Source organism: Hylaeus anthracinus, unplaced genomic scaffold (genome assembly GCF_026225885.1).
Source record: "Hylaeus anthracinus isolate JK02 unplaced genomic scaffold, UHH_iyHylAnth1.0_haploid 12000, whole genome shotgun sequence".
Classification (NCBI taxonomy): Eukaryota; Metazoa; Arthropoda; class Insecta; order Hymenoptera; family Colletidae; genus Hylaeus; species Hylaeus anthracinus.
The window spans coordinates 9558782-9575438 of record NW_026534347.1 but is presented as its reverse complement, the minus strand read 5'-3'; the positions used below and the strand labels follow the sequence as shown (position 1 = coordinate 9575438).

Here is a 16657-nt window from a genome sequence, read left to right as displayed (position 1 = left end):
TTGCAAGTGTCACAGCCTTTTAAAGCGCTCTGTTTGACGATTAAGTTTACCTCTCTGACCTCACAGACATCACAATCACCAACTCTCTTAATTGTATGATTCCAGGAAAATACAAATACAGAATGTGGAGACAAGAATCAGGCGAACGAGCCTGGTGGCTGGACTCGGTGGACAGCGCAGCCTCTGAGGATACCAGGAAGCAATGCTCGACCATCCCGAGGCAGGAATCGGGGGAGAAAGGGTGGTGGTTAGACTCCATGGATAGCTTTCCATCGGACGACACCAAAAAACAGTCGTCTTCAGCAGTTTCGAGGCACGACTCTGGGGACAGGGGTCGTTGGCTGGACGGAAACGACAGCGTTCCCTCGGAGGAATCGAAAAAATCATCGCGCTCGACTCTGTGGCGGCAGGAGTCCGGGGAGAGGGCTTGGTGGTTGGACGCGAACGACACCGTCCCATCGGAGGAACCGAAGAAACAATCCGCCACGGCGTCTCCGTTGTCGAGACGAGGCTCCAGTCGTTGCAGTACACGATCCAGTGAGAGAAGGAGTCGCATCAGGCACCAGCAATCAGGCGAACGGGCATGGTGGATGAGCGACGACTCTGAGAACGTGCCCGAAGGAATAGAAGTGATTCCCATGACCTCGAGCAGTAGCCAGAACTCCAAGAATCACAAAGACGAGGTCGATGATAGCCAGACATACGGGAGGGCTATCAATAAAATTAGGCACATCGAGTCCGGCGAGAAAGCATGGTGGATGGACAGCTCGTCGAACGTTCCTGAAGGCGTCGTCAAGATTCCCGTGGAAACTTCGAACAGCGCATCCGACTCCTCCGAGTCGTTCGAGAGAATCGATATTGGCGTTAACCCTGAACCTGAGATATACGCCAAGAGAAGCCTCTCGAGATTCCCTATCGAGTTTCCGCCTCCTCCACCCGACGAGCCTCTCGGGGATCGCGCCAGTCCCGAAGGGGTAAAGTGATCATATATCGCGCATTATTCATTTAACCGTTCCTAACTGACGAGGTGACGCCTCTATCTGATAATACGCGTGCGCGATAAATCTGCTAAGTCGCGTGCATGCCGCGGCGTGCGGCGGAAACAAAGACGATGATGGAATTGAGTTCACGCATCTTGATTAAGAAATTTAGTCGTTAACCCATTCACTGTCAGGCAAGTTTAACGCGTTTTTGCATTGGGCGCCAAGATTTAATGCAGATGGGTAATCTAGGTTGTTATTTTGATAATAAAATGTGATATTTTAAAGTGATTACATTTTCGTTTGGGCAAGAGGAGGGAGTATACACACCTCGAACGCCATCTTCAGACACACACCCATGTACTAGTCTGAGGAAAATAAAGAACTAACTAACTGCGATATTTTAGAAGGCTGCAAAAGACGTTATCAAGATTGAAAATTGCCATGATCGCTAACAAACCTCGTAGTTGATGTGACCTTAAATAATGTAAAAAAGAAAGCGATCTTAAATTTGTTGCTTTGAAAAGAAAATTTACGATCTTCTTTTGCAATAATTTGTGTAGCTTCGTGGAGTGATTGCAATCAATTTGAACTACAAAGATATCTAGTAGTTGACAGTGAATGGGTTATGAGGTCGGCTGTTATCGGATTATTCGATTCCTTATCGGTTATTATCGGGTACGTGGATTATATAAGAGGAATTCGAGTGTATTTGTTTTTGGACGATAATGGTTGACAAGATTCGATTGAATGTTTTCTGGTAAAGAATTTAGGATAAAATGTGAATGTTGTGCAGAGCATTTTCAGCAGGAGTTTATTACTATACGTCAACGTTAAAATTTAATTGGACTTTAATTTGAACATATAGCTGCTGAAGATAGCCTGCGGAGGGTTGAAACTTGAAATGTTGAATTTAAATAGAACAGTCGACTCCAACCTGAATTCTATACTGAAAATTTACATTTGAAGGTACAAGTCACTTCGTCAATTAGTCGCTCGATATTAATAATTAACTTCGGCAGCCAACTTTGGTAGCCAATTCTCGACAACCAAAAATACACAAAATAACCCATAAAATAACACTGTTCACCGGAACACACAGATCCAGAACAAATAAAAGACACTTGTCGTTCACATCGCAATCCGATCGGTTACAAGAAAACGTACGAACGTTCCAGGTGGAAAATCCTCCGGACCCGCCAGACAATTACGGAGGTCGAGAGTCGCCATACGACAACGTGGAACCATCACCCCGAAGATCGTCGCCAAGGAAACGTCCCTCCACGTTACCGTTGTTCATCGGCGAGCACACCAACATCGACGACCTGCTGGGCGACACGTCCAGCCTCTGCCCCAGTCCCGTCTTGTCGCGTTTCCGTGAACGCAAGCGTATCGACGAGGGTGAGTCGAGAACAAATTTAACGCGATTCGCAATCGACCACGTGGTCATTCGTGGCCGTTGTCGAATTACCAGCTGTATCGGGTACGGTCAGTGTCGAGTTCGGAATGGTTCGTAGCCGTGGCCCGTTAACGAGAGGACAGTGTCCCTTTGAAGAGAATCAATAGGGCTCCTTCCTTCCTCGGGAATTGCGGTATGCTCGATGGACGGGCGTTGAATCGTGGGCATACGCATACACACCAACGCGACGGGGTGCTGATAGGATTAGGGCGGCAGTTCGTACGAACAGATTTTGGTGATTGCGATTCTCCTGATGAAAGGAAATTTAGGTTACCAGACACCTGGGAAATAACGAACCATAACGACGGGTGGCTTGTAATCGCTTCGACGCCCGTTGAATTCAATTAACCGTGATGAATGTCGGGACATCTGGAATTCACGCGCTTCGTTTGCTCGGCTGCCATTGTTACGACGTCTTTGATTATCGCTGGCGTAGGTCTTTTCTAACGTTGAACATATTCGCTTCGTTACTGATTTGAAAGTAGATCGCAGTAGCTGATAGCAGGAACAGGCTGTGTGGTAGCTTATTTTACCTTATGTAGACCTCTCATGTGAAAACTGTCATCTGATTAAACTCCTTGATAACTGAGATCCGTCATCTGGTCACCACATTGACTCTAAATGTTTGGATAGTGATTGTAATGAAGAAAATTCGAAGTTTTAGTGTTTGCTCTACACGATAAAATATGTGGGTAGTCGTATCATTCACAATTGTTGATTAGGCGATATTAAAAGCACAGAATGAAATTAAGTTTTTATCATAATTATTTCCTTTTTCTGGTTTATATTTTCCAAATTCTTTTTACATCTTAATTGCTATGCATCGTGAAACAAGCTTTAATATGCAGCAAATTAAACAACAAATGACGGATTTTTCTCATAATTAAGTTAGAAACAGCACCTCCTCTTAGAGCATTATATCAAATTAAATAGAAGCACTAGCTTCTAACAGATTCGGAATGAAATTTCATCATGACATTTATTCTACATTTTCGACTTATTTTTTCATATAAAATCACCCCATTTTCGCTTGTACCACTAGTTACCGAACACCCTGTATAATAATAATGATAATTCTTTTCATTGGTCCTGTCTTATTCTTCTTACAGATTCCTCGGAGGAGAGCTCAGAATGCGAAGAAATCGACGCCTCCCAAGTGATCATCCACGACAGCACGCCGCAGACGCCAGTGATCCAACGACGACATCGGTATGTTTCGATTAGCGATCGCGAGAATCCTAAAATTCGTCGATGACCAATCGTAATTTCAAACATTTTCTTCAGGGACAACGAGAGACCACAACCCGACGGCTACATTCCGGTAAGTTTGCACAAGGAATTTTAAATTAGAAACGATTGTGTATTTTGCATCTAGAGTGTTCGCGTACCCTATTTTCCACGCAGCAAACAAATTTATAACAAATAACACTATTTAATTTTTAAAAAGCTGGGTTCTTGAAATATATCGTGAACCTCTAACCAGCTATGAAGATCTTCAAACGATAATAGGCTAGGGACTCTTTCCATCTTTGACAAGTTCCAAGCTAAAAATCCTTATACGAATTAATGTAGTTTTCTTCGCTTCTTGCGTTATTTCAACTCTTCCCTCTTCAAGAATCTGTAGCGTCATATTTTCATTACTCTATTCGAAGGTCCACGCTAGAGGGGTAGGAGACACTGCGAGCGCGGAACACGCGACAAAGCTCGCGCTCCTTTAGTTTCCCCCCGTTACTTTCCAGCTGCGCGATTTTTTCGCGTTCGTTATTCGCGTGCGATTCTTTTCACGATTAGTAACTGGAGGAAAGCTGTGTAGGTGACCGTGGATAGGAGGACGCCTACTCGAAAAAAGAGCCAGACGAACAAAGACGTGGAGAGGGTGGGTAGACGACGTCAGGAGGAGTGGTAGTGCGCGCGACATTATTGTTTCTCATGAGGGATGTGCCAAAGAGACCCTCCCATTGCTCCAGACTCCCTTTTCTTTTTTCCGTTTTGCACGCAAAGTGCTACCAACAAAGGGGTCTTCTGGAGTCACTTCCCCTTCTCTAGCAACGTTTTTTTCTTTTCACTCGCGTGGGAGCGGACCGAATTTCCAATTACCGTCGGAGGGAATTCTGCGTAGATTTTTCGCGCGCGTTTCGTTCGCGGAATTCTTTTGGAATTGGCAACTCGAGTTTCGTGAGGGAACAGAAAAGTATTCAGTTAATCTCAAAATCTGTAACTCATTTCATAATTCATAATTCTTTTAGGTATAACCAGGAATAGAATTTGACGTGACATGAATCACACGTTGCAAAATTTAAAAGCCAAAACATTAATTTAAATTTCTGTTCTCCATCGGTGCGTAACAAGTACATAAATAATTATCAGGCATTCTCAATCCAATATTTAGTTATAGACATACATAAGTACTTTTTCTTCCCTCGAAGTGGAATTAATTTCGAAATAATTTAGGAAAAGAGAATTGACTTGGTTGGAGAGTAAATCCTTTGTCCCTCCGTCGTCCTCGGTCGTCGAGTCACACATATTTCCCCGACATACTATAGAATTTTATCGCTGCGGTGGCACCCTCCCGCACACGGCGCCTTCCATCACGTTTCTATGGGTCCAGCAGCCCCTTTTGTGAGCTTGTCACCCTCGTAGGGTCTCGTAGTACCGCGACAACAATGAGCACAGCCGCACTTACGGTTACGCTCTACGTGCTGCGCCAGCTGATTATTTTTTCACCGCACAATTACCATCCCTGCCGTTTCATTTGGCTCCTCCGGGTCCTCGCGCGACGGTCCTCGAAATCTCCCTCGAAAACGACGCGCCAGCGAATCGCCGGCCGTGCTCCCCTGGCCAAGGGCCTTCGCTATCTTGCGGAAAATCAAAAAAAGGACACGGTTGAAATGCCAAAGGTAACCTCGAACGGGGACCTGGGAAAGGGGTCGTTTCGACTGGCCAGATAAAGCTTGTTCGTCGACGATATTTGTTGGTTTTTGGTTGACCGCGAAACAAGGGACCTCACGAGGACGCCTGTTTGTGACGTTTATTCGAGAGGTCGTTGTGGAAACTGCGCGGTTCTAATTCTTTTCCAACCGTAATACCTGCCCGAGAGTTCTCTTGCTGAATTTGGGTCACAAATTAAACATGTCCACGAGTGACTGACATTGTAGCGACGGAACGTTTCCTAGTTTTCTTTCGATTGGTTTGTCAAGATCATAGTTTGTTATAATAAATTGTGGGTAGTAGTTACCGTTGTAAGCAACAATTTATAATTATTGGGTTGTCTGGAGAGTTCTTGTTGAAGTGATGGTAACAATATTGATTTTGTAAATGATTATTCACGAAGATTTTTAATCACTTTCTCTTTTATTCGTACAATTCATTGAAACGAGCTTCACTATCTGGAACATTACTGTAACTCATAGTCAGTCCATTAATTAGTGTCCTTTAGTTCCGGGCATTAATACTGTCATAGGTATTGATAGCCTAATGCATTCCTTGCGTAACGTCAGAAATATTTCCTAATGCGGACACAATCTCTACTTAAACGTCACTGTGCTTTGAATAGGTCTATAGTTCAAACCAGAAAGAAATCCCTAATTATATAAGGATTTATATCCAAAGCTTGCACATTACGTATGTTTAATGTTCAATGCTCGTTACATTCGGTCTGTCAATGCATACCCTTCAAAAGTCGTGATTTATGAGAGTGTAAACACTGAATCTCGCCGTTATTACGTAAAGAAAGTGAAAATTCATTCTTGTCATCAAAATATTTCCTATTTGCATTTAAATGAAAATGCTCGAAAACATATGGAAAATAAGAGCGGTATGAAATGACGGCACAATTAAAGAATTCTTTTTTTCTCATTATACATTAAAGATATAATCCAATTATTCTTCGCAACATGATAGCACTTTAAATGGTCAATCCATAAATCTACATTTCAATTATCGCAGCATACACGCGTTACAGTACGCGCACAAGACAAATGGGTTAATCTAAACGTTCGTTAAGATAATAATTAGAAGGACATGTCTAATCTACAAATGTTTCTGCTCACATCCGGTCCAATGCTTCCGAGTTCCGGGGTGCACTTTATACACGAGACAGTGTAGGGAGGGGGTTGACCACGTGGGGGCGCCACAGTCGCCTCAGCGGCGACAGGTGTCCGCGGCGTTCAGTGTCGCGGCGGCCGCTCGCGAGGTAAGGCACGTTGTGTTGTCAGTTGTGCGTTCACTCTTGTCTCTCTTCCTTCCTTTCCCGTTTCGCGTAATCACGGTCGGTTCGCGCGTGTTTTCTCGGCCGTGTGTTGTCCACGGATCGTGAAGCAAAAGGTGACGCGCGTTTCCGTGCGCGGGAAGCGCGCGTGTCGTCGCGCTCACTCGAGGTGAGTTTTTGTCGCGCAGACTCCGAACTGGAAGGCGTCTCGTTTACGTACATATATACACTTTCGTTCCGACCCGAATCCGAACGCCGCGAGAATCAAATACCGAATATCAACGTTCAAAATAACTCCGTAAATCGAGGCGAGATAGACTAAGAGCAATGGTAAATACAGTTGGTACTTTCTGTCGTCAAAATTCATTCGTTTATCTTGGTCCTTCGAACTATAATGCTTCACTGTGGAGAGTTGTTACACGAAACAATCACAGGGTTGTCGAGCTACCGGTTTATTAGTTAACGATCGAAATAATTGCGACCATTCAATGACACAAATGCTGTCGTTTGAATCTCGTGTCAAGAGTTAAATGTCCAGACGGAAGTGACATTGACAGAAGTGCTTTGACGCAAACGTTCCTACTTACAGTGTAGTTGTGGATCTTTTGTGTGCCTCGGAGACGCCGTGAATCGGTAATTTCCGAGAACGTCGAACGCCTCGACTGGTTGGAGCGGGTCTCCTTCCGAATCGTGTTATTTATTTTGGACGTTACGTTAGTTAGCGCGCGATGCTAGGTCCGGTTCGCGTTCGTCGTTCCGTTTCGTTTTTTCTGTCGCTCACCTTCGCCTCCACTGTATTTTTCTGTAACGTCATCCTCTCCTGTCCGTGATTTCTTACCCGATTTCATTGTCAGTTAATTCTCGCGGCTGTTCAATGGTGGATACATTTAAATTTTTAAACGAGACGTTTGAAAATTTTCATCTGAGGATTTCTCGAACGTGTAATGTAAACATTGCTCCTCGAGGATCTATCGTTGTCTATGTTACACATGAAGATAATTTCATTCGAATGAAAAATATGTAACGACCAAAGGCGATGTGTAATAATTTAATCAATTTAACGATTACATTTTTATTTCTTCGTTGCGAAATGTGTAATTTCTTAATTGAATTTTTTCTAATTGGTATTTATCTGATACCCGATAAGAAGTGGTTTATCTTTGATTCGTTGTTCAAGATTTTTAGCTAGATAAGAATTTTGGCCAATGTTGGATTCAAGGTTGTTTTGATTACATCCGTACAGTGGCGTGACTATACATGCGCAACACGTGGACGAAGACTTTCTAAAAGCTTAGATTATTTAATAAACGTGAAAAAAAGATACCATCAGGTAATTTTTAATTGTTTCTGATTGACCCACCAGTGAGTTTCCTGTAGGTTAGTTTTCATTGATGCCTCTAGTAACTGCAGTTGGAGTTTTAAATTAGCAATTCGGTTTCGGAGCAGTTTCGCGTCTCTTTTTAATCTGGTTTTGTTGGGAAAGAAACTATTATAACGTTTTCTATAATTAATAGTAGTTTTCAATGAAAGAGCAAAGAGATGAATTACATTTGTACGTAATAATTTATATTTTTGGTATACAATTTTCAGTGGTTCACAACTTTTATGTTAGGAAATATCAAATTAGTATTCCTCTCACAGTAATACAAGGAGTCGAGGAAATTAACGATACTCTCAGACTATAGATTGAAATAAAATTCAAGCTGTATATAGAGATTACGAGTATTTAGAGGACTGACTGTATTTGCACAATGGAAACACTTCGTAATAAAAACAATAATTCCATCACACGTGCCTCAAGCTTTCTGGTTCTGGCATTGCTCGAATGGTCGAATCGGGCCGCATTGTTTACCTCATCTGGTATCTTCCAATATCGAATTTCCGCGTACGTTTGAGGAATCCTCGAATAGGAATTCGCATTTTTTAATGAAAATGTCGCCTGGCACAATGAAACCGCGCAGAGAAAGCCGCGTCCTCGGTGAAATTCCCGTGGCATTCTGTCGATGTGTATTCAGAAAAGTTGGCACCGGCATGGAATAGTCGAATCGTTCGAGTTGGCGCGAAAAACATCGGTTTCGCCGATTCGGGCGAGTTTGGAAATCCTCTTAGGCACGATCTTGCGTTACGATCGCATCTTGATCGTGAATCTTTCGTCGACTACAGCCACCACGATCACATTCGTGGCATGGCGCAGACTCGTTTTCCCTTCTATCTCCCTCCCCCTCATTTCCCTCCGTCCTTGTCCCGCGTTTCCCTCTTTCTCATTCCCTTTCCGTTGGTTCGCCCGGTGCTCTCTGTTATTCTCTATTTCTTCCCGTCTCGCTTTTTCTCTCCATCGAGCCGGTTCGCAGAAGAGCCTAAGCGCATGCAGCGGGTAAGAACAATGCGAATATGAGAGGATGACGGGACCGGCCGGCATGCGTAGATAATTGACACTTCGTAAATTCATTCCAGTCGTGCGGTGATTTTCTCGCGATTCCCTCCCGGTCGATGGCGCGGTGGACCAGCGAACCGGATGCCATAAAAGTCTTCGATTCAGAATCGATTTTCTAGTAAATAAATCGTCTTTAAGACAATTATTTTTATTATTAACGATAGGAACCATTGTGTGATAAGTGTATAAAAATAAGTAACAATATTCTCATAGAATGAATCAGTGAGTCAGTTGACTCCAATATACTTGTTGCTTGAAATTTGACCTAGTCAACTAACTTGCTACTTAATTTTATGAAAATGTTCAACTGAAAAAGATATAGAATCTTTAGCTATTTCTCACAGCTTCCCTGATACGGTACATAGCTTAATTTTTCATTTTTTGTTAATAGTCGGACCACTACTTATGATTCTCGAACGTTTCCACTTTCTATGATTATAATACATTTGTAAGCAATCGAAAGCAACCCCGTTTCTAAACAAGTAAACAACTAAATGATACAGAATTATAGTACGATAAGATGGTAAAGCAGGAAACAGTTAAAAACATTCTTTTCATTTACTTTTTGTTTGCACGAATATTTACGAGCTTTCACATTTCGAATACAAAATTCCAATTGCAAAACAAGCCGGGTCTAACGTAAATGGTTCGAGTCGATTTCACCGCCCAAGGTGTCGTTTGATGCAAATTGATATTATGAATTGCGTTGCGTATAAAGAGACACCATTCATTATCTTATGATCGAGATTAACCGATTGGTACATTTTAAGAAAATAATGTTACAGGATATCGATCCAAGTAGATCCAGGATTTAGGTGAAATCTCAAATTCACTCCAAAATTTATTCACTCTAATCCAAGCAAAATAGAATGAAATATATAATTATATTATCGTGTAGGTATTTATAATGGAACATTTGTTTGGGAGCATCAAGTCTATCATTTAATTAAAGTTTTGATATTTTAAAATGATGTAGTAAATAAATTTGTACATAAAGAAGAAATATGTACATAATTTACACGTTTCTATACTTACAATGGAAAATTTATTTGAAATTCATTTAATTTAGACAAACTTATCATTTAATTTAGATAATCTATCATTTAATTTCCTTAAGGCGTAGAGGGTACGGATATTTATGGTACTGGCTGTATTTCGAGAAATATTTTGAGAAACATTTGAATGCACGTTCTCCAGTTAACGAGTACATTTGATTTCAATAAACGATCCCGTTACGCTTAATCGAGTATTTCGTAAAGTACAGTGGAGGTATCTGATACGTTCCGAGAGTGTTAGTGACCTTGGCGGTAAATAATGAAAATTACTCCTACCAATCTTCCCGCTTTCGACCAAGGGGCCGACATACGAGTGAAAGGAAAATCTAAAGGTCGTCGACCGGTTGAAAACGACGCGGTTTCTTATTCATCGGGACGCCTGAAGTCAAAGGTTGTTACAATTCCGACATTGTCACTTTCACGCGCTCAAACGGAAATGTCGAATGTTGTTTATTCCGGCGCACTCGTGTTCCGACATTCGTGACTGTCAGTCTCGACCCGAGTGCATTTCTCGTTCCCGTTCATAATTGCGTTCCGAGTTCAACGAGGCGAATATCGAGAACGATGCTCGCGTTACAATTAACCCCTTGCACCCGACGACATTTTCCCATAGAGGGCAAACCAGCGCTCCAAATGATTTTCTGAGTAGTTGTTGTACATCTTACAGGTTGTAAAATAATTTTACACGTGATTGGAAGAAATATTATATTTCAATATCTTTATGTTTCTTTACATTTTGAAGTAGACAGATATTCGATATAAGAGTTTCTATTTTTCTTTTTAATGGTAATTTATGAAAGACTCTCAAGTCAAAGATTCTCAAGTCTCAAGAACTGTTTCTCTTTTCCTCTTCATTAATGCATGCTTTTCCTTTGACGAAATTGTTACCAGTTCATACATAGTTTTTATCATCAATATTCCTTATATAATTGATCTGATATACCTACATCAGTTTTAGTTGAATTGTAATACGCTATATATTTCAGTTGGTCCAAAATTGTATGTATGAAACTATCGCACAACTTAACAATAACAACGCAATGCAAGAAACAAAATGCATGCCCGTTGCACCAGAATAACAGGGGTTACTTGAAACGATTCGAATTTTAATTCGCTCCGATGTCGACGTAGTGGTGCCGGGCAGAGGCATTTCGGGTATTTTTCGATCGGTCGTTCCCCAGGAGCGCTTCCTATTTCCTCGGAGCTTCGGTGTCTGACGAAAATAAATCGGCAGCTTTCCACGGTTGCGCGTTGTCATTCCCCATTCACATAAAGCGTAAGCACACTAGAGGGAAAAGAATATCGGTTCGCCGCGATCAAGGTATTCACGTGAGCCTCTGGTTCCGTCGTCCGAGCCGGTAGACGCGAACGGAACGCGTGGTGGAAGAAAGAGATTAAATGAGAGAGGAGGGAAAGGTACAGCGTTACGGCGCGAAGGGAAGAGAGAAAGAGAGTGATAGCGGATAGAGAAGGAGAAATAAAGAAGGAATGAGAGCAAGGTTCGTTTTCTCGTTGTAGCCGGGGCGACTCGTATGAAAATAAATCGGCGGTACGACGAACTGGTTCGTGCGTTCGCGTAAAGCGGTCGTGCGGTCCGGTGAGACTCGCGACGTAAAACAGGGCCGTGTGTTACCTTTTTTGGATCGAAGAAAAAGGGGCTATCGGACAATCGGCCGTTACGGCCGAGAAACAGAGGGTACGCGAGATGTCTCTGACATGCCGAGTACAGTATCTGAATGACGTCGATCCGTTCGCCTATGCGAGCTCCTATCCGGAGCCACCTAGGCCGCCTGTGCACACCTTCAGCGCGACCTTGCCACTAATTAACCAGCTCGCTGCGGTGCATCGACTCCTACGGGCTCCTCACAGGGTAAGTTCATAGCTTTCTATTCGTTTATCGGTGAATTAAGAACGTTGCATTCGTAGGAAAAAAATGAAGAATACGTTTTCATACAGGGACTCTGTTATATCCAAAATAAAAAAAGAAGTAGGATAATCATACATACTTATTTTCTCGATTAAATTGTAGGCATTATTAATATTTATTTCTAACAAGTATTTAAATATTGCAATCGTTGATTAATTTTCTCATTTGAATACATACGAAAGAACGAAGAATATGCTTTCATACGGGCACTCTGTTATAACAAAATAAAAAAGAGGAGTAGGGTAATATATAATTATTTTTTCAAAGATATCAAAGATATCAGATGTGCGTTACTTACTAAAGAATTCCAAAAAGTCATACAATCAAACTTTAATTATTTTTTTGTTCACATTAATAAAGTTCAATCATTATACGATTGCAATATCAGTTCTTCCAAAAAGTATATCTAAAAAGTATCGCAATTTTTATATATATTTCATAAGTATTTCAAATGTATTAAATATGATACCTGTTGGATATATTTCTACTTTATTCAACAAGATATCACGTACACCTTTATTCCCAAGACAGTTGATTGAAATTTAACCAACGTCACTCCGGAAGGAATCGTCGAAAGCGTCCGTTCGCATACGGTCTCCTCGATAAACGATGTCGCGTTGAATGGCAACGAGAAGAATGCCGGAGTAGGTGTCTAAACAAATGTTTCGCGATAGCGGAAAAATATAGCGGGCGAGCGCTTGTATGGTAATGCAAGGAAATCCATCTGTAACAGAGCCTCTCCGGGGACTGGAATTTTTCTCATCGCAAACAGGATTCTCGTTTAATGCAGCCACTTACTAGATTAAGGATTCTCGAGACCGCAGAAATTTTCCGTCCCAGGACAGGTTTCCCTTTTACCTAGCTCACCCTTGACGCACGTTTCACCGTAATTTGCACGTGGAAATATATTTATATCCGCGGACAAAATCGAGCGACGTTGGCGAACCGTGGGTGGAGTGGGTGAGCGTAGGAGGGGGGAGGAGGATGAATTTTCTTTCGCGATATTAATATTTATGAAATCCACTCCGATATGAAGCGCATAATTTATGCATAAAAATTTCAAATACGCGTTCGAGTTCTCCGCGGCGTGTATAGCTCGCGCCGTGGATATTCAAATTAAGTTTTTCTTCGGCAAACGTAGACCGCAAGAAAGTATGACAATTTCGCTGAAAAGCACTTCCTTCCTTCTTATCGCTTCGAGCATGAAACTGGATGTCGAATTTTTCTATCGCGAGCGGATTCCGCGGTTTTTCGACGTTGGATTACGTTCTTCCATATCTCAGGATGAGGACACGGGGAGTGCATCACGGGCGATTTTATAACCTTGTACTTTCGCGGACGATATTTCTTCTCGTTTCTATTTTAATCTCTATAACTCGTAATTTTACGTTTTAATGGCCCGAACGTCTCGTGACATAGGAAGCGATATACCGCGAACAGTATTTCTTCGGTGCTAAGTCGCTTCGGAAATAACCGTTTCACTGCCGATCAGAGTGGATTCTAGTTAACGTGGACGATTTTTGAAGGTTTTACAAACTATCTGTTCGAGTTATTTTCAGGGGATTCACTGCCAACTACGGGGCATCTTATAGTTTGCTCTGCAAGTTTAGATTGATTGCAATTTCTCAAGGGATATAGCCTTACAGTTTATAGCCTTTCGAGTTATGATTTATCGCAAAAGAACATCGTAAATTTTCTTTTTAAAACAACAAATTAAGTATCACTTTTTATTATTAAAATAATAACCTAGTGCTCAAGAAAAAGCGCTTTAAATTTGTCTAGCAGTGAATGGTTTAAGAAGAAACATAATCAACACGTTCATTTCTCGTTAATTAACAGCACAGTGATTCCAATAATGGTTCAAAATTAACCATAAAAGTATTCCAGCATTAATTATCAGATAAAACCACCATTAACCCCGCCTAATGAGTTCAGGAGTTGTCTAGATACGAGTGGAGCGCATTAAAACTAAATCATAGTTGCGAACCGAAGCGGTTACGATAATCGCTGTCAATATTATCTCGGCGCTCGTGTTCCCGTGGAAACGGTCAGATTAATTCGCTGTTAACGTGTTATAAACCAGACGATTTCTCGGGGATCGATTTACCGGCGAGAAATCGCGAATAAAATGGCACGATAAAACTTCCGCCGCGCTAGTTACGGCCAAGCAGCGAAATTACACCGTGTGATCGGGAACGGGGGCCGTTCGATAAATTAGCGCGACGGAAAAATCGATGGTAACCGTATCTTAACGCGAGACCTACGATTCGTTGCACCGCGTCATAGTTTGTCCAAGTTTTCACCTCGGGGCCCGAGTCGTTCTTAAAAATTTATTATTAGCGGCACGTCTTAATCGAGGCAACGCGGTGGTACATTTTTTCAAAGTCTTCTGGGTAACTATTGCAGATCGACTTTATTAAAAATTTGTCCGTTGAATAGACGGTAATCAGGATGGTAATAGTTCGATAAGGCAAATTTCACATTTTTTAGACATATTTCACGGTTTTAATCTAGGTTCTGTCAAAGATTTGAATAGATATATGCAAATTGAATCTATGAATAAAAGGACAGTAGCTGTTTGATGTATAGTTAAAGCGAAGTATTCGTTCGTTCATTGATACCATTCAGTAAAATCAATTCCAAAGAAAAAAGACAAATGAGAATAGAGTAGACATTCGTTCGAGACTGGAAAATTTGTCTTGTATATTTATTAATAGCCAATACCGCGGATCGAGGATTCCCGTTTCTTCCCAGCCACAAAGTGATCGCAAGTTGCGTAGTCGTTACGCCTCTGTAGTCACGCAATCTGGCACGTTTACGTGTTTCATTCATCGAATCGCGCTAACTCGCGCCGTGTAAACTTGTACAAGACACGCACACTAGCGAATCGCGAACCAGCGATAAGACTCGGCACAAACTACGTTAGTAGAATGCTTCACAACCGTTCCGGGCCTAACTCAACTTTTACTGTAGGTGTTATAAAGTGTAAGGATCATAAAAAGTATATTGTCCCTAATTTATTGTTTGGAATATTAAAAGTTAGGGATGGAGATTTAGGGAAAATTGTAGCTTGTGTATTATTCATAGCAGGGGTGTCACTCATAGTTAAAATTGATCGCATAGTGCGTTTACAATTATGAAATATTTTTAATGTTTGGAGGAAAGAGTTTAAATAAATATTATTAAGTATTCAGAAGCAAATGGATATTGGGAAAAATGTGACAGATGTACATGTATGTACCGTGATACGTGTATGTAAATTATTATAATGTATGTTCTTAGACTCCAACAATGCTGAGAAGAATAATTCTATTATCAACAAAAATTCTAGTTGTCTTCTTTTATACAAGTTTGAATTGAAATACCGCACACGTGGCCACTAATAAATATCGTTTTAAACAAGCGGTATCTAATTATTCGTCGATTAGATTGCGTTTGAATCAGCAGATGTGAGTCTTGCGATGAATATGAACCGAATCTATTTGAACAGTGCTACAATGAAAAGCCATTAAGAATAGTTAGTTCACGGACGACGATTCAGGCTCTTGCAAAAGGCTCAGGTGTTTCCGCCGTAACTGTTCCTCGACACCTGGCTTTAATGGGAAAGGTAAAAAGAATAGACGAGTGTTTGTCCCATGAATTAACAGACGTGCAGAAACTTGGATCGTCGAAATGACAATCAGGAACAACGATCTTCTAAACGTAATATTTAATTATTTATATAATATTCAGCAAATATTACCTCAGCTAGAAAATGACACATTTGTTTTAGTTGTTTTAATTGTAAATATGAAATAATATTTTAAGAAATATTGACTTTTAAAGAAATCTTCGTCAAGACAGGGACAGTTGAAATATCGCATTTTTAATTAGAAGCTTCACTTCCCAAAGCTTTCAGAACGGTCTTTGTGTGGCCAAGCAAGTGGATCGCGTAAAGAGAACAAAAAGTCATAGAACGTTCGATTTCCTTGGTCGGTTGGTATTCCAAGAAGCGGTCATTAAGTCGTGTAAACTGGTTTGTACGCCAATTTATCATCTTGCCAGTGCTTCCTTCGTCTCTGTAAACAACCACTGTTAGGGATCAAATAGCTTCGAATTCTTTAAACGCAGAACATCGACGTATACCCGCTTCGAAATTCCCGACAATTTTTCATAATTTTAAGGTTTCTTCGTCCCATAATACTGACTTAATTACTCGTCGATTTACGGGCGAAATAAAGTCGTTCGAAAACTGGTATCGCGGCTTGTGCTTCCGAATTACTCGATCTAGAATACGTCGAGCTGAATTCTGGCGAAATAAATAAATTGTGGTTGAATTTTTGAATGATTAATGCTGCATCAATATTGCTGCTATTTCATAAAGACAATAAATCGATTGAGAGAGGGGTGGTAAATAGAAGCAATCTATGTTGGAATCATGATTGTAGTTTGTAATGTGGATTTATAAAATCAATTCAAGTTCTGATGATTTTTGATTATTTATGGAGTGAATAGTTTATTTATTATATATTCCAATGCAGTACAAAATAAACTACGTAATATTTGATCAAATTCAATATTGGAATTAGAATTTGTTATATTGATTTTCCAATTTC

The 16657-nt window shown here is 41.0% G+C and overlaps 2 protein-coding genes across 3 annotated transcripts in view; both read left to right on the top strand.

The window, feature by feature from the left end:
- Nucleotides 1–16657, top strand: part of LOC128890144 (dentin sialophosphoprotein-like) — a 94161-nt gene that overhangs the window by 32067 nt on the left and 45437 nt on the right. Inside the window, exons 6-9 of the mRNA XM_054148379.1 lie at nt 106–974; nt 2159–2381; nt 3549–3648; nt 3724–3760. Coding sequence (XP_054004354.1) covers nt 106–974; nt 2159–2381; nt 3549–3648; nt 3724–3760 — 1229 coding nt within the window. The remainder of the gene's footprint in view (nt 1–105; nt 975–2158; nt 2382–3548; nt 3649–3723; nt 3761–16657) is intronic.
- LOC128890146 (FH1/FH2 domain-containing protein 3) overlaps nt 11761–16657 on the top strand; it is a 256606-nt gene continuing 251709 nt past the window's right edge. For both annotated transcript variants that reach the window (XM_054148384.1, XM_054148383.1), the window contains exon 1: nt 11761–12005. In XM_054148384.1, the coding sequence (XP_054004359.1) occupies nt 11841–12005 (165 nt within the window). In that variant the 5' untranslated portion in view covers nt 11761–11840. The remainder of the gene's footprint in view (nt 12006–16657) is intronic.